General features: G+C 42.0%; 1 protein-coding gene across 2 annotated transcripts; it reads left to right on the top strand.

Moving 5' to 3' along the window:
• The first annotated feature begins 576 nt into the window (after nucleotides 1–576).
• tlcd4b (TLC domain containing 4b) lies at nucleotides 577–18,040 on the top strand. Of its 2 annotated transcripts, none has more exons than XM_023416321.2 (7): nucleotides 577–897; nucleotides 4,191–4,343; nucleotides 7,854–7,943; nucleotides 11,586–11,644; nucleotides 12,441–12,535; nucleotides 12,638–12,711; nucleotides 12,815–18,040. In XM_023416321.2, the coding sequence occupies exons 2-7, from the start codon at nucleotides 4,198–4,200 to the stop codon at nucleotides 13,161–13,163; spliced, it is 813 nt and encodes a 270-aa protein (XP_023272089.1). In that variant the 5' UTR covers nucleotides 577–897; nucleotides 4,191–4,197; the 3' UTR covers nucleotides 13,164–18,040. The 2 variants fall into 2 exon arrangements, with proteins under 2 accessions (XP_023272089.1, XP_087032778.1); XM_087176652.1 differs by lacking the exon at nucleotides 577–897 and adding an exon at nucleotides 997–1,889.
• Nucleotides 18,041–22,341: the final 4,301 nt, after the last annotated feature.

Below are 22,341 nucleotides of genomic sequence, written 5' to 3'. Positions count from 1 at the left end.
CCAAATCCTCTCGTAGGAGAAGATGATAGAGAATGTTTGACATTTGCGCTTGGAGAATGACTGATCATCAAAATAGTAAAATAGTAAATAGTAATAATTTTCTGCCAATTGACTTATTGATTAATTGACTAATCTTTCAGCTCTACTTTTTCAAAATAGTTTTGAAGGTGTTTGGTACAGTTTCAGAATTCATATTTATCAACCTTCACAAGGCAGCCAATGGTTACCAGAAAATTCATTAGACTTAGGAAACAGACCAAACACTTGCTTACAGTGGTAAGGCTGGCTTATAGTGGTAATAGATTTTGATATTGTTTGGAAATGAACGGACACCCGGGATGCTGGATCATTAAATTCAGAATTGTAAAACCTAAAGCAAAACGATTAGTTATAACGTTAAGTGGTGATTTGTAACATGCAAAGACATTAATACAGTCCCTTAAGTCTCCATTATCTATCTTGGTGCATGTTATCATCAATTATACAGCACTGTGGCCTTTGTTCCTCGTGGGTGTAGCCTGTGCCGTGGGGGCGTGTGCACGAGGAGGTGGGTGCGTGTCGACGTCACCACTCGGGTCCTTACTGTCAACGCTAAAATAAAACGGGGGGAAAAAACTTTTCAATCGGGCTGTTAAGTAAAAACACATGGTATCGAGGAAACAAACCCCGTAAAGAAGAGCCATCTTCCTCCGGGCTGTAATGGTTGTTCGGACACGGCTTTGTTCGCGTAGCAGAGGCGGCTTTTTCTTCTCTCTTTCCCGGGGTCGCACAGGGAGAGCCAGCGGGCTGTATCGGTGTAGCCGACTTGCTAGCTAACGTCAAGTTGTAAGAAAGTGGAGAAGACGGTGGCTAAACGGAGGTTTATCCGCCTACACAGACCTATGCGACGGATAGCAGGTAACAGAGCGCTACCTAATCCTTCCACCACATCAACCATAATGCGTATGCTGTATTTTTATTTTTATCTTTAACACAATTGAGATGGTTTTTTTTGTTTTTTTTTTAACCGTACAAACCTCCTGACTGCAACAGCTCTGTGGCTCTCTCCTGCTGTCTCCCTGTGGCTGCAGCACTAACAGCATACGTAGCACTCCTCAACTGTTTTAGTCAACAACTTTGCTCCAGGAAAATTCATAGGGCTGAGACTTGGCCGCCGGCTCGGCTGCTTGTTACCACTCGTTCAACACCTGCTTGTCTTGTGTGGTAAAGCTGCATTGTATTGTGATAATGTGGCCCGATAATAATGGCATCTGAGACGTTCCTCTCCAGTAGTCACCAGTAACTGTCTGCAACGCTTTTGTTATGCATTTGCACCTACTGCAAAGCTCGTTGGACTTATCAAGTAAAGGTAGTCAGTTGCTGCTAGTTGCATACACCCTTTACTTTGAATTTGCACAGGCCAGTCGCTGTGTGCAGTGTGCACAATGCTCTGAATCACAGAGGAGAGAGTTTATTGTTGTTTTATTGCTAGAGTCTGTAGGCCAATCGGGAAGATTTCTGTCAGCTTTAAAATGGCAATAAGCTTCAGTTATTTATCAGTATTCATGCCGCGATTGAACCTGCCTGCAGAGATTTGTAAAGATCAGGCTGGCCAAGGATTGTGTCTTCAGGGCTGCCACAGAGCGAGTCAGACCCATTGGTCTGGTGTAGCAATGCGGTAGACAGGGGCCGGTTTAGATTTCCAGAGGAACAGGGGAAATTGAACCGCTATTATTTATGTTTGGTCGATATGTCAAGGGGTCATGCTTTGCTGACAGCAGCAGGATAGTGCAGCGGAACAAGGTCAAACGTGGACGGCAGAGCACCTCTCCTGTCCGGGCTGTCAACCGCAGTGAAGGAGCCTCTGTGTGCTGCCTCTTCCCATGGGGCAGTGTGAACCAGCCTGCCAGGTGAAGAACGCCAATGAATTATTCAGGCACATGCTGCATATGATCAACGTGACCCAGGAATGTGCATAGCTGCTGCTGCTGCTGCTGCTGCTGTTGGGGACAATAAGAGGCTCTCAGGGCGGTGTGGCTCCTCCAAGAACAAAATGCCGCCTCAGCTCCCCTGTTGAACTTGCCAGTTTCTAGAGAATAGGGGCATTGGGAAGCTCAGTGGAGTAGGAGTTGCACTTCTTAACGTCTATTTCCAGACTGCCAGGGATCCTATCTATTTTGATCCATTTTGCAGTGCTTGAAGATTGCCTCTGGTGGCTCTGAGCAGAGATTGATGGGTTTTGCTTTCGGTACTTTGTCTTGAGGTGCTTTGTTTTCTTCAACAGCTTGTTCTTGTGCTTCGTTTCCTTGTGTTTTATGGTACAGTTTGCATGTATAACAGTGGACATTTTTAGAGCAAAAATAGAACTTAACGTGGGCTACGTGCCTTAAGTGTCATGTGATGCCCAGTGGCTCAACTATATAGGTTGCTTTGCAATCACAATGCCTTCAGGAAATATTATTATTATAAAGCATTATAATAGGTTCTTACCTGTGTCTCTGCCAGTCAGAAGTAATCTTTACCTTGCACAATCCTAATCATCAGCTCTCCTGGAATAAGTGGTTTTAGATAGCTTGCATAATTTCTATGGTTTAATCAGAATTAGAGTGCATTTTTCAGGCCAGAGTCCAGACCAGCAGAGATACAGTGGTGTGGCAATAGCTGATGTTGCTCAAGAACAGATGAGAGGTCATGATGAGGATGCACTTTAGTGACCTTTTGTGTTCTCAGGTTCTTACAGATTAATAAGGGCTCTTATTTGGATATTGATACGTGGACATTTTTTGCTGCAATTGCAGTTGTACCAGCTTTTGTGATTTGAGAAGGTGAAAGCTGACAAACAAAGCCAGATGAAAATTTTTGTGGAACACTAGCAAGCTGCTAACCATGTCATAAACTCTACTCCTCATTCAAGTTTAGGACTATGAATTACGAGGACTACAGTGCTTGCCATTTATTTTGTCTGTCTAGAGGTCGAGGCCAGGCAAGAGTCAGCAAGTTGTTGATGATTTGGCCCGACCCTGAGACATCCGGTGGCTCAAAACAGAGTCTGAATTTTTTGTTCCTGAATGTAAGCAATTCTGGAAAGCCAAAAAGATTACAGTTTGAGCTGTAACGTAAATCTAAAGTGAATGGAAAAAACAACTTAATTGACTCAAAGATTACATTTCTCCACTTTCCTAATTTAACCATGCCTGGAAAAAGACAAATTGAACGAACTGATTTTCCTGCTTTTGCAAACTGGATGCCGTTTAAGGTCATCTCTACTCACCTCTGATGTGAAGACACAAGGCTTCTAGTTTGTTGACCCGCATGAGTGTAAACACATCTCTTCAATTAGTTTGTACACTGTGTATTTGCATGTGTTTACAGCCAGTAGCTTGCACATCTACATCCTCCGTCTGCGTTTTCTTACATAAGTTTAAGTTGTTGTTGGTCCAACACTTAAACTCCTTTTGCTAATGCTACTAATACAACACTTAAATCTGTTTGATAAATCAAAGTGTGAGCAATAAGGAAACAATAAGTTCTAGTACACCGACGATTTAAACATAAATTATGAAATAATAAAGTGCATTTATGAAGTAAAATACAAACTAAAAACTTGTAACACAGTCTTCCACAGCCTCTGTCTCATGAACTGAGCCAGTTGCTTCATCTTGACAATCCTCTTTTCTTCCCTCGCTCAGCCTTTGTTTTCTTCTCAGGGATTTTTGGTGTGTCCTAAACAACTCACTGTAATCCCCTTGCAAAATATGCATAATAATAGAGACCTTTTATTCCAAATCTAAACGCTGTGCTACGTACTGTATTCACAGAACCCACTAACTTTTTTTTTTTTCTGTCTCTGCCACTCTGTGTTTTTCCCTCTGTTGCCCTTAACTCTAGTGCCTCTTCTGTGCTTTTCATCCTCTCTTCCCCTCTGTGGACTGCCCTGCCTGTCTAAAGCTCTCATGTTACTTGCATCAGACAGCCCATGTCTTCAGCGTATTTTTTTTTTCCCTTCTGTCTCTTTTCCTTTCTTTGTGGACTGGATGAACCACACAGGGTGCCGCTTCACCCTCTCACCACCGCCGCCACCTCAGTTTCTCTTCTGGCGCTGCCCAGGATGACTGACAGTCATCCGCTGAACCTGTCCATGTGTATCACCCTCTCTGTGTTTCTCTCTGCCCACACCCCTCCCTTCCCGTCTCCCTCCCTGCTGTGTTTAGGTGAGTGATGGAGACGAGAGAGTTGACCGTGGTAGCTGGCAGCTTCGTGGGTTTCCAGCTACTCTTCTCAGTGGCCAGCCCGCGGCTCTCCTACGCCCTCACACCAGGTTATGGACGGCTGCCTCCCACCAAACTGACCGAGTGGAACTCCAGGTGTGTCACAGGAAGTCGCCACTCCCTCTCTATAAACAGGCCTTTTTTTTTTTTAAATAGACCAGCACTGTGGCAGTTTGATCTTGGTACCATGTGAAAGGTTATCATGTTTTTATGTGAGGGGTGTATCACACTAAAGATAGGGTCCCTCGTTATCAAATGAACCTTAGTCTGAAAAATCTAATACGTACATTTGCTTTCTTGCTGTGAGAACTGCTAGTCCGCCGCTGTCTCAAGATAACAAAATTCAGCAATCAGCTCTTCTAAATCTCACTAATTAAGACCTTTTTTTTTTACCTCATTTTCGTTTTTACTGTATAGACATAAGCACAGTCCTGATCTGGTCTAATTCTGGACAAGAAAGTAGTGGGGAAAATATTAGTTCTCCCCATTAAAAGTTTTGTTGTGATGCTTGACAGACATTCAGCAACCGGGACATACGTTTTTAAAATCCATGATTTTCAAACTCACCATATGTGGAGCTGCCACCCATCTCATATACCTTATGTCATGTGGGAACAGATGTGACACAGAATACTGTATGCTGATACCTAGTTGAGATTGTTAAAAAAAACACTGCGTTACTCACATATGTCAAGATGTCTAGCTGAGGCCGTATGCCACTCAGACCCTGACACATCAAATATGTTATGTTATAGATGTTGGAAAAACAAAACTGAAGCCACCTTCATTAAATATGTGTGAGATTATGGCTCTATTCTTCTCTCCTAGAAGTTTGCAGTTTTATTTCAACAAAAGTGAATTTTTTCTTCTTTGATTTAGGCGAGGTGGCCCGCCTTTGCTGTAAAACACTGTAGGAAACTTCATTAATATTCACAGGGGTTACGGGGTTTGAACAGAGTGTACCACTCTGAGCTAAAGCAATTATGTTTTTAACGGATGTCGGAAGAATCTCACAGGATTTTAGGGAGTCAAAGTCGAAGAATGTTCCTACTTAGTCTTTTGGGTGTTGAGGCTGTGCAGCTAAATGAGATATCACATTTAATATATATCTGAAAGTACACACACTTCAGTGGAAGTTGTGTGTTTCACTAGGTTGTTTTGTATTTACGGTTTCTTTGACACTTGAATGAAAAATATTCCAAATGTTCACATGACATTTGAATCTGAAGTGAAATTGCATCATAGGTCTACTGAGACATGTTTTCCTCGAATACTGTTGTTGTGTAACATTGCAAAGTCATGATGCATCATTTGATGATGCAGCTCTCTTGAGATGGACCCTGATGCACCTCGGGCCGACTCATCATTAATTCCACACAACTACAGTTGTGATATGAATGGCTGGTGGAGCACAGAGAGGTTTTAAGTTTCAAACAGGAACCTCAGGGGTAGAAGTTCAGAGGGCAGTCATTTGTCGTTGCATAACATTTTTCACTGACTGTTACTGGCTGTTGTTTTGTCGCTCCCCCTTTTTCCCTTTGCCCCTTTTTTTTCTTGTGCTCACAGATAATCTGTGATTCATACAACCATAGTTTACATTAGCCTGTCTGTGTATGATCGAAAGCACAGAGAGTATTGACCGAAGAATCTGAAACAAGTCAAATGCCAGGCACTGATGCTTCACTTTAGAGTGGTCTACTGTTGCATAACAGCCTGCTCTCAGTGTGTCAGTGTGCTGTTTATGTAACCAAGACTTAAGTGCAAGTACGGGAGGGAGACAGCGTTTCCAAAGAAAGAGCAGAGTCGCGTGTTCATCTCGTGTGTTTCCTTTATTGTCAGTCTTCTTCTTTTAAACTGCAGCTCCTTTCGTTTTTGAGATTATAAATAGATTCACGACGTGGCCTGCAGCGATTTGGACTCTGAGTTTTACCAACTTGTCTTAGCCAAGGTCCTCCATGTCTGTTCCATTCTTGGACACTTGACTCTGATTCAGCAGAAATAGTGGACTCATCCACTCATACACTGGCCCATCTGTAGAGCCGGTCTTGGCCCGGGCTCAGGCCAGCAGCTGCTGCCTGTGGACAGGGTTCACTGTGCCCCAGAGGCTGCACTGTGACAGTGGAGGAACTGTGTTTCTGGTAGAGGAGAGATAAGAGCCACTGGACCTCTGGAGTATCTCTTCAGCGGCCCAGATAACTACTCCAGAGATCAGCGGTCATGCTGTATCAAGCCTGATGGAATAGAAGTCACACTCATGTGGACAACGTAGATGTAATTTTATATTGTATGCAAGCATTGAACAGACACGTAGCAAGACAACAGAGACATGCGCACTCCCTATTTTAATGATTAACCAGTCGTTACACTTCCTGCTATCATGCTTATTCATTTGATCTTGTGTGTTCGCAGAAACAGATGTGACACAGAATACTGTATATACGTAGTTATAATACATAGTTGAGTTTGTTAAAAAAAACACATGTGTCTAGCTGAGGCCATAAGCCACACAGACCCTGACACATCTTATATGATCAGTAGATGTAGGCAAAACAAAACTGAAGCCACCTTGTTAAATATATCTCATATGCTGTGTGAGATTACGGCTCTATTCTTCTTTCCTTGATGTGAGCTGATCTATGTGTATGAATTTTATATTTTTTTGGTGTTTGCAGAGGTTTTGTTTGTTTTAGGCACGGTGGATCACCTTTGTCATAAAACACTGCACGGAAACTCTGCTAATGTTCATGACCATGCTACAGGGTTTGAACACAGTTTACCATTCAAAACTAAATCAATCATATTTTTTAACAGACGTCAGAGGAATCTCACAGGATTTTAGAGGATCAAAGTCAAAGAATGTGACTACTTAGTCTTTTGGGTGTTGAGGCTAAATACAGCTAAATGAGATATCACATTTAATATATCTGAAAATACACACAGACACTTCAGTGGAAGTTTCTTTGACACCTGAATGACAAGTATTCAAAATGATTACATGACATTTGAATCTGAATTGAAATTGCATCATAGCTCTACTGAGACACGCTTCCCTAGAATACTGTTGTTGTGTAACGCTGCAAAGTCATGACATCCTGACAAAATTGACCCCACGTTTGTTTTTGGCGAGATGGACCTTGACCCTCAGACACTTGACTTTGATTCAGCAAAAATAGTGAACTCATCCACTCATACACTGGCCCATCTGTAGAGCCGGTCTTGGCCCGGGCTCAGGCCAGCAGCAGCTGCCTGTGGACAGGGTTCACTGTGCCCCAGAGGCTGCACTGTGACAGTGGAGAAACTGTGTTTCTGGGAGAGGAGAGATAAGAGCCACTGGACCTCTGGAGTAGTTATCTGGGCCGCTGAAGAGACACTCCAGAGATCAGCGGTTATGCTGTATCAGGCCTGATTAAAAGAGAAGTCACACTCATGTGGACACGGGACAACGTAGATTTTATTTTATACTGTATACAAGAATGAACAGACACGTAAGCAAGACAGCAGAGACGTATGCACTCCGTTACCCATTTGTTACACTTCCTGCCTGTAAACTCCTCTTAGCCTCATGTTTATTATTATCTGATCTTGTGCGTTTGTGTCCATCCTCAGGTTGGTGTCGACTGTGCACGCTCTGATTGTGGGTTTGTTCTGTCTGTACATCCTGTGGTTCGATGACGCGGTCAACGCCAACCCCGTCTGGTAAGAGGAACAGAAACAAAATTCATCAGCAAAATATCCAACAACTTTGTAATATAATGAAACAAGAGAATCTGTGACATGCAAATGAAATGAATACCACCCCATAAACCCTCGTAAACAAATAAGAAATGATGCGGTTTACTCGATGGAAAAGGCAAAAATCCTGACACGCCGAGCCTCGGCATTCTGCCGGGCTAAGAAAAAGAAGTAGCGTGAATGCTTTAGGTGCTTTTAGGAGAAACCTGCCTTCTCACAGCTGCCTTTTCAGACAACTAGCTCACAAGGGAGAGAGGAAACAGATGAAGGGATGAAGATGGAAGGAGAGGAGCAGTGAAGGATCATCAGGGATGGCAGTTAATACCTTTTTGGAGAGATGACGATGGCGTTCTCTTCATCAGAATGAAAAGAGGGAAGGAGAGAGAGTGGATCTAACTTGTCAGTGGAGTCTCCAGAGAGCTGTAGATTCAGTGGATTTAGCCTTTGATTATTGTCTTTTCTGTCTCCTCTCTGTCTCTGTGTTTCACCTGCTCTGCTTCTGCTGACTCTGTTATTTGCATCAATGAATCCTAAAAGAGAGAAATGGTAATTTCTCCTCCCAATTTCTTTCTCCTTTCCAATGTTTTAATCGGCCCTTTTTTTTAAAAACATATCTCTCCAGCTCTCTGTCTTTCTCTCCTGTCTCACTAATCTTTCATCACTCCTTCCTCCTTCCTCTTCTGCTTTTTCTTCTATCTCTCTTTCCCCGTTTCCTCTGTTTCGCTTCCTCTCTGGTTCTCTAGCAGACGGACTAGAAATCCAGCCAACAAGGCTCCTTTTCATAGCAAACAACAGCAGCCTAGTCTTCTGCCCCCTCCTTCTGCCTCTCTCTTCATGAGGACCCCCCACCCTCCCTCACCACCAATACCACCAATAGCCCTCCATGAGCCTCCTCCAGCCTCTAGCTCTCCATTGTAGCAGCACCGCACATCTTGGGCTGTCGAATCAATGCAGCACACCTCCCTTGCTCTTATTGTCTCTGTGTCGGCCCCGGCCTGCATCGCTGATGGGGCGAAACGGGGGAGAAAAAAAGGAGGGGGGGGGTTCAAGAGGGGTTCCCTCCCTCCTCTTGCTACCAATCTTCATCTGCTGAGTGTTCAGGTGCTTAGTGTCTGTAGTCTTTGTCTTTATGCACTTTTTTTTTTTTTTTTTGAACAGAATTTAATAGGAAAAGCTGATAAGCGTTTATCTCTCTCTCTCTCTCGCTCTGTGGTAATGTTTCGACTTTAACTTTATTTCTTCACTTCTCTTGTTAAATTTCTCACTTTACCCAGCAGCACCTAGCTGATCCCCAGCAGTCTCTTAATGCCTTAAAGCTCATCTCGTTGCAACACCGGAGTGGCGCAAGCATTAATTCTCCAGTCAATCTGATTGTATTACAGCATCACTAAGACCTGTCACACAGCGGCATTGTTCTCCCCGCTGCTCTCAGTATGGCTGGAGTGGCCAGAGCCAGACTGTTAGAAACCTGCATTGTGTTGGGCCGCTGCTCAGGCTCTTTCAGAGTGCCGCTCTGGCTGGCAGAGCCGCCTCGGCCGTTATCATAATCTATTCAGTTAACAAGCAGCGTGTCTGACCGCCATGCCCCTGCCGCATTTCATGATTGGCTTATCTAGACTTGAACTTGACATGTGCAGGGTGGTGGGAGGTGAATGGGGGACCACATTTCAGGGTGGTGTTGAGTTGAGGTCAACCTGGTGGAAATGTTTTATGTAACACATAAGGTGACATTTTGCCAGAGGCTCTTTTGGTCTTCAAAGCTCCGGATCAGCTGTCGACGGCGGCGTCTCACCGCCCCCAAAGACTTTATCACGTTTCTGTCATGACCGTTAACTTTCGTCTCACAGCCAGAAATCGCACAGTATAAAGGAGCCTTAAAGCAAAGCAGTCCATGACTGAGACAAATACATTATTACAAGTGATGTTACACTTTCATGTGCAACACAAGGACGTTCCACTTGCATAAAGACTAAAGACTAAGATAAAGATGTCGGAATATGACAATACTGAAAGTTGTCGTGTCAAATTAAATAGAAAAACAAAAGTGTTGTCCCTCTCAAGTGGGAAGTCGTGATGCTCATGAAACTGATTCAATTAACTGAATATTAACTTTATGTAAAATTTTTACTTTTATATTTTTATCATAGTAAATTTTGGCAGCTTATTTAAACTCTTTCATTCAGATTAAGACATTATAATCCTGTGTTTTTCCTGCTGTGATGAAAAGCAGACTTGTATGAAGACAAACAGGTGTGGACCAGACAAGACTTGTGTTTGCACCTGAAAGGAAAGTATTTAATGTTCCTGCAAGTGCTTCTCGACTGACATGACTCCAGCACAATTAGAAAAGTTTACTGTGTGAAAAAGCTGCAGATCATTTTCTTGGCCAAAAATACCAGTCGGTTAACTGCACATGCAGAGAGGAGCTTGGGTTTACTTTACATTTAATTAACTGAAGCTGGATCACACTGATGTGATCATCCAAGAAGATTTTGGACTCTGCGACTCGCAGACTCTCTGACTATCACACTGTCACTTAGGTTGGGTCTGATCCAAGGCTCCACGTGCCGCTCGCTGCATTTCTGTCTTAAGTGCAGTGGTAAAGTGATACGACTGATCAGTTAACAGGGGGAGCACTCTCTTGTCGCTCAGACATTAGATTAGATAAATAATCAGAGAGAGAAACACAATGCTTCATTAACTAAGCTGATGAGAAGTTCCTGATTGTTCCTGAAAGTTTTTTTATTTTTAAGTGACATAAACAAATTTGTGCCACATATGCACAAAAATACAATAAGCATATGATTCATATTCCTCATGTATTCAGTCAAAGTGCTTTTTGCTTAATGCAGATAATGTGATAATGAACAATCTCAGGTGAAATCTGCAGGATAAATTTTGACAGTGGTGAACTCGGGGGGGTGGGGGGGGTCATCTAGTGCGTAAGGTGAGCCATCGTACAGTAGGTGTGTGTGTGTGTGTGTGTGTGTTTGTACAGTATGTGTGTTGTGGGGTTCTGTTACAGACGCAGTCGGCCAGTCATTTGCTATATGATCCTCGTGGCTGATACCAGGATCAGATGTCTATTGAAGCAGAGACGTCTTCATTGTTATTTTGAACAGATGTTATTTGCAAAGACACCAGACAGTCACGAGAACAGGTCATTGGTCTGTGGGCTGCACCCAGCTACTGTTTATTCAGATGATTTGTCGAAGGAGGGAATCAAAGAGTCGATGACATCAATATTCGCTGCCGTTTTGTCGTGTTACAGATTCACAACTCGACTGACTCCAGCCTCGTCAGCACGCCGTTCTTTTTAATCAACACCTATCCATGTACGAGGGTATCACAGCAAGCTCATCAGTGTTAGCCAATCAACCTTGAGTGACCTTTTTACGCGATTCATGATGAATGTGTTAACGTCGTTACGTTAATTAGTTTTGCATCATGTTCTCTTTGCAGAAGTAGATTATTGATCAGAAGAGCACATAGTTTGAGTTTTCCCACAATATTTAGCAGCTTCCCCATCCTGGATTGTTTACCTTCAGGGTGGTAGAGTTACAGCCGTGTGGAAACTACCTTTACACTCTGTTCTTTGTTCCACAGGGGTGACCCAAGTCTGGTCAAACTCAATGTAGCCATAACCTGTGGTTACCTTCTTTATGGTGAGCTGCTTTTGTTTTTTGCTTCCGTCAGTCTTTGTCTTTTTTTTAATATGTTTTAAACACACAAAGGAAAACGACTTTGATTCTGAAGTAATTTGATTATAGTTACAAACACAAAGGCAAAGCTGCTCATTTTAGATTAAATCAGTAGCCATCAAAGGTGTCTTTTATAAAGGTTTACAGGTGCATTAATAAAAAACTTTATTCACTCCCTCAAATGAAACTGTAGGAGAAAGTGTTTTTCATCCAGGGTCTATGATTCGCAGTTTTATGATATTTTTAGCCATAAATATCTTTAGTCTTCTACAAATGTTCTGCTTCTGGTGCATTTGCTGCTGCATGAAGTAACGTGATTATTACCACCAATGCAGTGTTTGTCATTTTGGATTTAATCCGTTGTCATGGATAACAGAGGTTGAGCAATCTAAGATTAGATTAGCAGATGCACTGATCAAAGAAAAGACATTGTTTAATATGTCAAAGGAAACAATATGAGTCAGAAAGTCCTTTTCATTATCTACCCCTCTACACTTAACTCAGACGGTTTTAGAAACTCAGGGTTATGACCACAATTTAGATTTAATTTGACATTCTTCAGCTTTAAATGTCTTTTTACATTGTCTCAAATAAAACAACACAATTATAAAAATTTAACCCGTCTTGTTCTGGGAGTCGGCACCGGTGCAGTTGTTGGTCTTTGCCTTTAAAAGGCAGTTATGTACATGATACTCCAGCTAGTCAAACAGACATTTCACTTTGCCAGCTGTGTGATAAACCTCTCCTCTCTGCTCTCCAGACCTCGTGCTGCTAGCTTGTAACTGGAGCACAATGGGGGACAGCTTTTTTGTCTGTCACCACTTGGCGGCGCTCTATGCATATGGATACGTGCTGGTGAGTCACTCCTCTAGACCCAGAGTGTAGGAACTGAAATGGTAATCTAACCGTGAGTTGTTCATGTGTTGTGCTTTGTTTGTGTGTGTTTGGTCACTGCAGACTCGTGGTGTGCTTCCCTACTTTGCCAACTTTCGTCTCATTTCAGAGTTATCCACGCCGTTTGTGAACCAAAGGTGAGTCAGCCCTGCTCGTGAATAATCCACTAGGATTCATTTTCATAACATTGGGCTGACATGTTTCACCCTGACATTTTTCTCAATCACCTTTTCCCTCCAGGTGGTTCTTTGAGGTATTGAAGTACCCCCGCTCACACCGGATGGTGGTGTCAAACGGTGTTGCCATGGCGGTGGTGTTCTTCCTTGTGCGAATTGCCGTCATGCCATCTTACTGGGCCAGTGTATTCGCCACCTTCGGCACCCCAGACTTTGAGCGGCTGGGTTTGGGCGCCCAGGTGGCCTGGATCTCCTCCTGCATTGCCTTGGATATCTTGAACACTATCTGGATGTACAAGATCGCCCGTGGCTGCTACAAAGTCCTGACAGGGAGAGGAGGAAGGAAAGTTAAGGAAGGAGCAGAGGCATCGTCTTCCTCAGACAGGAAGTATGTCAACAACCACACAGACTAAAAGAGATGTAGAGTCAAGGATGTGTAGACACAGACATAAGCAGGGAGAGAGGCTGGACACCCAGGAACCTCACAGCCTCTCCCTTTGGCTATAGCCTCAGCGTCCTTCCCACCCCCGCCCTTGTATCCCCAGAGTTAGCCCTTGATCTCATTGTAGTCGGCTAGTGGACCGGGCTAAGAGTCCTCAGGTGACCCCGACACAGGACGAGGAGACTTGTCTCACTCAAGCACCAGCCTTTGCAGCCCTCAGTGTTTTCGCTGACAGATTAGTATCCTGCTGGGTGACAGCTTTTGGTCGCAGACGACAAGATAGAGCTCACAAGCACACTTTTAACTCCGTCTGTCACTCGCCTCTTTCATCACTACCATCATCCCTCTCGTCTCCCCTCACGCTCAACTTCAGCCAAAGCCCAATCCTCTGAAGTGCCTGTGAAAGACAGGAAAGCAATAATATTGGAGGAATAAGATCACAAAGTTTAACAAAGCTTCGCCCCTTCACACGACAACCATCTCAACGACTGGAGGCCTCTTCTGTTGTTCATACTCCGTCCATACTCGAAGAGACGAGGCCTGCAGAGTGAAGAGCTCTCCCATCAGACCCATACAGTGATTGTGAATCTATAGGGCTCTTGTCTTACTACTCATCAGACCTCTCCAAAAGAGACAGAAAAACACCATAATGCCTCTTCTACAGTATCACCTGCTGTGGCCTCCTTGTAACAAGTGGCGCCTGCCTATATCACCAGCCATGCCCCTCCAACCTCCTTATAATTTGGATTATATTAAAAAAAATAAAATAAAAAAAAAAACCCTGAGAATATGCATGCAGGAGAGAGAAAGACAAACTCTCTAACACCCTTAGCTTTTCACAGGAGGACTTTTGCCTTTTCAGTATTCATCGTGTTGGCATCACTGTGCTGTGTTCCCTTTTTATTATTTTACACAGCCTCAAGTCCTTAGCAGTCACAGTAACATGTCTAACTCACATTACATCTGTTGCAACCCTCTGCCTCACTGGATAGAGCTCCTCTGTCCAGCTCGAACATTTGATTTGGTTCTACCTCTCCCCCTGCCTTACAGAGACTTCGTCAGTCCCTTCCTCATGAGTTAATCAACATTTTTGTTTTTGTTTGTACTGTACTGTACGTAGCCTATTTAAAAAAAAAAAAAAAAGTTACCTTTTGTGATATCACTGGTTCAGAGGGGCTTCTCCCTCTCTGCTAACTGTCTTCAGAGCTTATCCCAAGAAACGCCGCGGCATCACCTTTCCCTCTCGACTGTCCAGTCGGTGAACCTTTTGTTAGAGAAACAACCCCGGGAGGCTTGGATAGGCCACCTTCCACTTATCTCCTCTGTTCTCAGTGACTTGAGAACCTAATAGAGGAGGGGATCATACACAAGTTTGCACATGCATAGTAAAGCATAGCATGCAAACCGTACACTGTATATGGTGCCCCTCTAAAACGCCGACATGGTGCTCTTCCTTCTGCTGAATGTTAGCAACATAACATTTTTCCAAATTCTCTCTATTAACGATCAAACTTATTTGGCTGTACTAATCTGTGACAACAATATGCTGTTGGAAGCAATGTGGCAATCTGCATGTTTGTTTGTTTGGGTTTTTTTTTTTTTTTTTTTGCGTAAACTATAGATCCTCACTATAAAGCATGGTAAGATTGACATATTTCTGTGATGCCTTAGTGAATAGTTAAAATAGATGAATAACATCTAAATACTAATTGCATTAATCTAATGCTGAAAAGGGTTTGTCTTCCAAAACAGTTAATGTTTCCTCCTCTCGGAGCATACTGAACTGAATGCATGTGTTTTTGATTCCTTTCTCCTCTCCCTGCATGTCTCAACAGTATAGACACATACAGTAAGTGTGCAGGCACCTTTTTGCATACTGTCCGTCTAATTCACTAATCCTTACCACATTCTGTGTGTAACAGGCGGCATTACTTGATTTTTTTGATTTTTTTTTTTTACAAATTCATTTATTCTTCTCGTTGTACAGTCCTCTGTTAGCAGACACTAATAACTACACAGCTGATATCACGACAGACAGAAACACAAGAGGATGTTTCAGATTTGACTTTAGCCACACAAACACACTAGAAGTGGATCATTGGAAATTAAATCTACAAATTGTAAGTTTGTACTCCACTTACATTTTCATTTGTTTCCTTTTTGCTTAAAAACCACCGAATTAGCATTGCACTAAATTGTTGTTTTTTTTTTGTTTGTTTCAAGGATAAAAATCGATGCAGTAGAACAAGAGACCATAGCCAGGGCTCCATCCATATGTAGAACAAATTCCAACCAAATTAAAAAAAAAAAAAAAAAAAATCTGTAAGAAAATGCTAATGAATGTGCGAATTCTACAGTCAGGCCATTAAATCACTACAGAAGAAGAGGACGCAACAAGATAACATGATTAAAAACGTCAAACAACAGGAAAACAATTCAGAAAACGTCGTGATGGAAATGTGGCATTTTCTGTTTTTCACATGTACTAATTTGACGAAGGTCACAGTCTCCTCTCCTCTGCTTCACGCACGTCTGACGGTTTCATGTGACACGATATTTAGTCTCAATGAAGCAGAAGCTCGAGTGATGTTGCAGTCACACGCTTCATGTAAGTCATGGCACTCTGTAGCATTTTTCTTTTATCAATGCACCAACTTTTCCACCTCAGCTAAGCATAATAGCGACTGACAGTTGGCACCATCTGGCGCAAATTGAAAATGATTATTACCAACAGGTGAACCTATGGTCTTTTTTTTTTTTTTTTTTTTTTTTTTTTTCCACACATTTATCTTCCTTTTTAAAACCCAGTGCCTACATTTTCCAGAGTGCAACACATCCACCACTGTTGCAGATTTGGGTGTGTTATGCTAGCAGCAGCTAACACGTAGTCGCAAGCCTTTAGCCTCAAGCAGAGAGGAGGAGCAGAACTCATTTCTTTCCAACTCAACCACCCCCAGATGTTTTTCCATTTTCAAACTTCCAGTTTTCAGCCACAACTGACGCCGACTCAAGTGACATCACTTGAGGCAATTTATCAAACTTTGCACAGCTCCTTTTTGGAGCCACAAAAGGCTTTACAATATATATATATATATATATATATATATATATATATATATATATACACATATATATATGCATATATATATATATAGTGCACCTATAGTCCACCCCAACACCTGTGAAGAAACTTCGATGTGTAAAATCGGTGGAGTTCCCCTTTAAGTCCTGGTATCTGTAGTTACATCAGTAGTTATAATAGTCTGAGAATGTCCGGTGGTGTTTTCACTGTTGTCACTGTGGAACTATAAAGCACACTCCCTGTGGAGCAATAACTCAGTGATCTCCTGTATTTCTGTCTGTCACCACAGAGGAGGGGCTGCAGTAACTCGTGCCTTTACACAAACGGTGGATGTGATGCAGTCAGATTTGGATTAGCATGATCTTTCTAATGTAATATCCAGTGATTATCTCCCCTCTGTCCCATACGTATACTCTATGTATATATTTTTATAATCTGCCTGCACAACGATTAATCCGGCCAAGTATTATAATCCAAAGCTGATCCCTCTCGGGGAGCGTGTTTTGTGTTGATTATTTTGTGCTCTCCTGAACACAGGGCTAAGTCTCGGTGAATGTTGTGATGGGTCATTTAGCGGCATTAAGACGAGCTTGCAGTGGAAATCGAACTATATTTTTGTCATAAGCTCTTTAAGATATACAGGTAGGTGATGGGAAGGCTAACATCTCATTTCTCCGGCCTTCAAAACTGTGAATAGCTGTAGAATTAAAACTGTAATATTGTTCAGTCAAGAAACTAAAAAAAGGAATATGACTACAGTGGGAGGAGATTTTACTGGGACTGGCTGAGCAGTGATGCTGACACACTTCTTGTAGCGGCATCGTGTGCTTCTTCTTGGATGTCTTTGAGTTTAGACTTATAGTTTAGACAAACTGTTGGACTGAGTTTTTGTACTTTCAGGATTTTCTACAGAATATATTTCAAGACCCGATATTTGTGCTGTATCTCAACACCCTGGGGCTGTTTGGAAAATCAACAGAATGAATTAATGGTTGATGAATTTGATAAAGCTGCTATTGTAAGGCCATGATCTGTATTCTGTACTGAGTAATGTATCGGGTGAGAACAACCCAATTGCCTTTGTTTCTTTGGGGAGGCCAACGTTCATTATATTATATAATAAATATATATATATATATATCAGATGGGTACATACGAATCATCTCAATGTGCTGATCCGAGGTCGAGTTGATCTTTTGGGAACATTAGGAGCAAAGCTGCATTAAAATTGGTACATAAACATTATATTGTGCTGGTCTTCTCAAGGTTACACATGGTACTTCCACAACTATTTGTCCCACTTTTGTTCCTCTTAAATCTTTATTTTCACGTTCGATCCTAGGTGTACAATGATATAGATTGGGTTGAATCTCAGTATTACAAAGATGACAGAATTTGTGTAGTTGTTAAAAATGACTGGAAACCTTTTCAATCAAATGACTTGCCAGTTTTGTTTTGTTTTTTTTTTTCCTTTGAATGACTTGCCAGTGTGGCTTTATGTTCCTTCCCCTTTCCGTCTCCTTTTGTTTTGTCTCTTAATGCAATGCAATTTGTTGTTATGATCTGTTTTGTTTTTCTCTGGAGATTTTAATGTGAAGCAGCCTACACTACACACTGGCCTTAGGGGTCCTCGTCTGAGCATTACCTTGTGACTCGGATTGTTGTCGTCTACAATGACCACTACTAATGATCATGTAATTGTAGAGCTGAAAGCTGAGACTTACTTGAAAGTGTTGTTCTTCAATAAAGCTGAAGACAAGAGAAAATGTTTGGTGAAACTTTTTTTCTTCTTAATTACGCCCCAAGTTTCCTTTTTAATGTACTAATTCGCTATTGAGCGATGATGTCAGCATGAGAATGACCTGTTGTGTTCAGTGTAATGCATCCAGACAGCGGCATACTGAACTGGTCCAGTCATCCGCCTGCTGCGTACCCAAGCACAATAAGACCAGCTACTGGTAGTTGGCACCATTACTCTTTTCTTTTTAAATTGTGCGTGCGTGTGTGTGTGTGTGTGTGTGTGAGAGAGAGAGAGCGAAAGAAAGAGGGGAAAGTGTTGGAGATATTCAACAAAAAAGGAAGAGTGAAGAACAGACTGAGACATTCAAAATGAGATGAAAAGGTGAAGCCAAGACTTTGGCTGAAATAGGGGATGAAAGGCAGATATGAAGGAGCACGGAAAGTGAAAGATTTGAAGGAGGGGGCGGCGGGGTCTGAGCCACAGTAGGTCTGTGATTGGAACCATCTCCTGTGTGTGTGTGTGTGTGTGTGTGTGTGTGCGTGTGTGTGTGTGTGTGTGTGTGTGTGTGTGTGTGTACACACCAATCGGTCAAGGGGCTTGGTCAGAGACTGCGCTTGAGGAGCTTTACCAAACATGGTCACGTAACAGAGACTCAATGAAAATTTCCTCTTGCTACTACAGCACACACTCACGGCGTGGACTTCACTCACGCACAGGGTGAAAAATCATCACCTGCGCGTCGTGTAAACAGAGAAACACACCTGCGTGTTAGGAAAATACACCGTCTGTCGTCGCCGGATTCAACACAATTTCTATCACATTACCAGCACAAAGAAGCATGTGCAGTACGCCTCTGTGTTTGTGCTGCTTTCATTGCTGAATCTGCAACAGGGCCACAGCCTCTCGAGTGTGTTTACCTCCTGTCAGCTTTGTTTATAAGACATTTTTAAGAATTAATGTCTATAAATGTCACATACAAGGACCACTATCTGTGATTCGACTTTGTTCCTCGTGAGCAGCACCAGCCGGCCACGACTCTCAGCAAGTTATAATTATGTAAAAATAAATAGATTATAGGGATATGCCTATTTCAGGAGGAATTTGGTGAAGACCTTTCCCAGACTTGGGGAAACAAAAACACATTTAAAAAAATAAAAAAAATCTACATTCCAGACTTTTGGAGACTCTGTAAACGGAGCCGATTTTACAAGGTGCTCAAACCTTTTTCCAGAGGTGATCAAAATAAGTTTTCAACCAGCTTGTTAACAAGCGGCACCTTCAGCGTCACCACCTAGCTCAGCCGGAGATGTCATGAGCCCGTCCCAGCCTGTGAGTGAGGGCCAAGATTTAAGGAGTGTGAAAACAACTGAAAGGGATGGACGGTCCATTTCGTGCTGCGTCACCGCCCCTCAGGTGGAACGTGGACGAGGGACGAGTCCTCGGATAAGTCTGATTACAAAAGGTCAAGAAAACAGACGTGTGCTCGCTGCTGAAAAATTCACAGACTGGACGTTTGTCACGGTTTGAAATACTGAAAGTAGTTGAAGTGGCAGTTGAAATATTGGAAGAAGTCGAGTAAGTTATGTAATAAAGTCATTTAATCTTGTTGTACTTCGATTTTGTTCTGCTTTATCTTCCGCTCCACGACATTTCAGAGGGAAATATTGCGCTTTCTATTCCACTACATTTTTGTGACAGCTTTAGATACTAGTTACTTTTAAGATGAAGACTTTACACAATGGATAACATAACAAGCTTTTAAAATACAACACTTTATTAAAGATTAAACCTGTGGTTTCCAACCCTTTTTTTTTTTGTCTTCTTACGTCTTACAAAAAGCAACGTATAGTCAGATGTATAAGATCTGAGAATATGAGCTCGCTGACATGTTGAATAACATGCTTGTGGTTTTACTGACCAAATCCAGGTTTGTTTGAAGCTTCCTGTCCTACTGTAGCGACAGGTTGGAATTATGATGCCATGAACTCAGCCTTCAGAACTCCTCTGAGCTGCGCAGGATCTCGAGGCCTTCTACCATAAATAGCCAGACGGAGTGGAGTGAGGAGAGGGGTCGGTGGGTGGAGGGAGAAACGGCTTACTGTAGAAATGCCCTTCTGCGTTTCTGAAACTGCACTAATCTCCCTCTCTATCCCCTTCCTCTCCTTCCTTTTCTGTGTTTCTGCATCTTTTCTTCCTAAACAGTTTTTTTTGTCCTTGATATGCTCTGTCTGCACTTTGGTAAATTTCATGACTCACGACTTGCATCTGACCTCACGCCTCCATAACAACATACCTCTGTATTCAACCTGGAGCTCTCCTGCCATCCCAGATGTCTCTCCGGTGGTATTCGCTGTTGATGTATCTCTTTACTCTGAAATACTTTCTCTGAAATGTGCCATGTGTGTTCAGTAAATTTCAGTCCTGGTAGAAATTAGAAATTGTAAATCATCAGACAGTTAAACTGCTCCTTTGTTTGGATTGCTGGATTGGTTATGATCTCACTAAGCTCCCAAAAAACCCAACCTCATCCATTTAAAATGAAAATACTGTAAATACAAAGCACATTAAAATCTTTTATTTAAAAGAGGCCTCTTTACTCATCAGCTACCATTCACATTACATTCTCCAACACAGTAAATGTACTCAAAAGTAGACGATCTTAGAGTCAACGTAAACAGTAAATCCCACCTTGCAGTAAGTATCTGACTGCAGTCTGTTATTTTTAGTGTGAGGGATTCCTCTATTCCTCTTTCACAAGACATTACATCTCTATCCCTCTCAGCTTAGGCCCTTCCCTTCTCCCATCATGCCCAAATAAAGTGTCCGAATTCCATGTGTGTGCTTCTTCTTCTCTCAGTGAAATGTTTATAAGACCCCTCGCTTTGTGTGTGTGTCTGTGTGTGTGTGTGTGTGTGTGTGTGTGTGTGTGTGTGTATGTATATATATATATGAGAGAGAATATGACTGTGCATGCATGAGAGTGTGTGCACATTTTTGAATGCAGAATTCCATATCCAAACAGGTACTCTGTTGTCATTTGATAATAATTTGAGACTACAGTCTGGGTTCATTTTAGAAACATTACAAAATACAAAAATTGAACTTTTACTTTATTTTAATAGCATGAGGTATAAGGTTGACCAGTTTATGAGGTCCATTATGAAGTTTCTGTACTCTGTTTATTTTCTTTTAACTTGATTGGTAGCTGGTTATTGGTGCGCTGAGCTCATCGGGGCCAGAGGCAGGATTTTATTAAATACTGAGATCATGAATCCAAATTCCACCTCTGGACCAACATGAGCACGAAAAGAATTTTAAAAACTATATTCTACTATATTCTCTTCTTATTTCTTAGTCAATTTAACTGCTCAGTTATAGTGACCGTTACAAAGTCTTCTCCACACTGCTGGGATACAATTCTAATGGAGAAATACTAAATCTCTAAATTATATTTTAATACTATATATTTATTAATGTATGAATTGTTTTTTTAAATATTCCAGATTAAAGCTGTCAAATTCGAAGACATTTAGTCTAAAAATATCTGAATCAAATCCTTTCAAACTGATGCTTCGACTGTTATCAGTTCTTACGGACCGACGAGAAATCTGCTCACACACTTCAACTACTTCAGTGAGAGTTTCAACTGCTTTCATCTGACAATTCAAGTGCTTTTATCTCTAACGCTTGGAACTGACATTCCAGCTGCTTTCGGCACTTACACGTCAACTGCTCTTAACTGACAGTTCAAATACGTCACCCGGCATTTTAACTGCTGTCACTGCTAACAGTACAGCTGACACTTCAACTATTAACAACGCATACGCTTCGACTTCACGCTACCTGTCAGTACTCCTTTTTCATTGTGTATCTCTTTTTTGTTTAATGACAATCAGCTGATTTGATCTCATCAGCGATTAACGATTGAACTCTTGTTGCTGCTCATATACCAGCTGACACTTCCAGTACTAACAGTGCAAACACTTCAACTACCTCCAATCACCTCTGCTGAAATTTCAATTCTATCTCTTGCTGCAACTTCAATGTCTTTCAGCTCTTACTCTTCAGCTGTTAGTTCAACTACTTTCAGTGTTCACAGGGCTTAAACTTGAAATTCAATTTTTAATTTAAACAGTTTCAAGAATTACACTTTAACTGCTTTCGCATATTCAGCTGACAACCGCTTTGATTTCTTCAACTTCAACTGCGATTCCCGAGACTTTTTAACGAGTTCACGGTGTTTGCACGTGTATAAATTTCCACATGGATGGATAATGAGATAATGGGCCCCAGGGCACAGACATGCAACAGACCCCCCCAACCCCC

Source organism: Seriola lalandi, unplaced genomic scaffold (genome assembly GCF_002814215.2).
Source record: "Seriola lalandi dorsalis isolate HSWRI2012SDOR001 ecotype SW California unplaced genomic scaffold, Sedor1 jcf7180002054563, whole genome shotgun sequence".
Classification (NCBI taxonomy): domain Eukaryota; kingdom Metazoa; phylum Chordata; class Actinopteri; order Carangiformes; family Carangidae; genus Seriola; species Seriola lalandi.
The sequence above is the reverse complement of the archived record's forward strand: the minus strand, read 5'-3'. Positions and strand labels throughout refer to the sequence as shown.

Excerpts from the sequence above, each read along its gene's own strand:
- tlcd4b (XM_023416321.2), top strand. The coding sequence starts at position 4,198 with ATGGAGACGAGAGAGTTGACCGTGGTAGCTGGCAGCTTCGTGGGTTTC. Across the intron at positions 4,344-7,853 it reads CTGACCGAGTGGAACTCCAG|GTTGGTGTCGACTGTGCACG; the intron begins GTGTGTCACAGG and ends GTCCATCCTCAG. Across the intron at positions 12,712-12,814 it reads ACGCCGTTTGTGAACCAAAG|GTGGTTCTTTGAGGTATTGA; the intron begins GTGAGTCAGCCC and ends TTTTCCCTCCAG.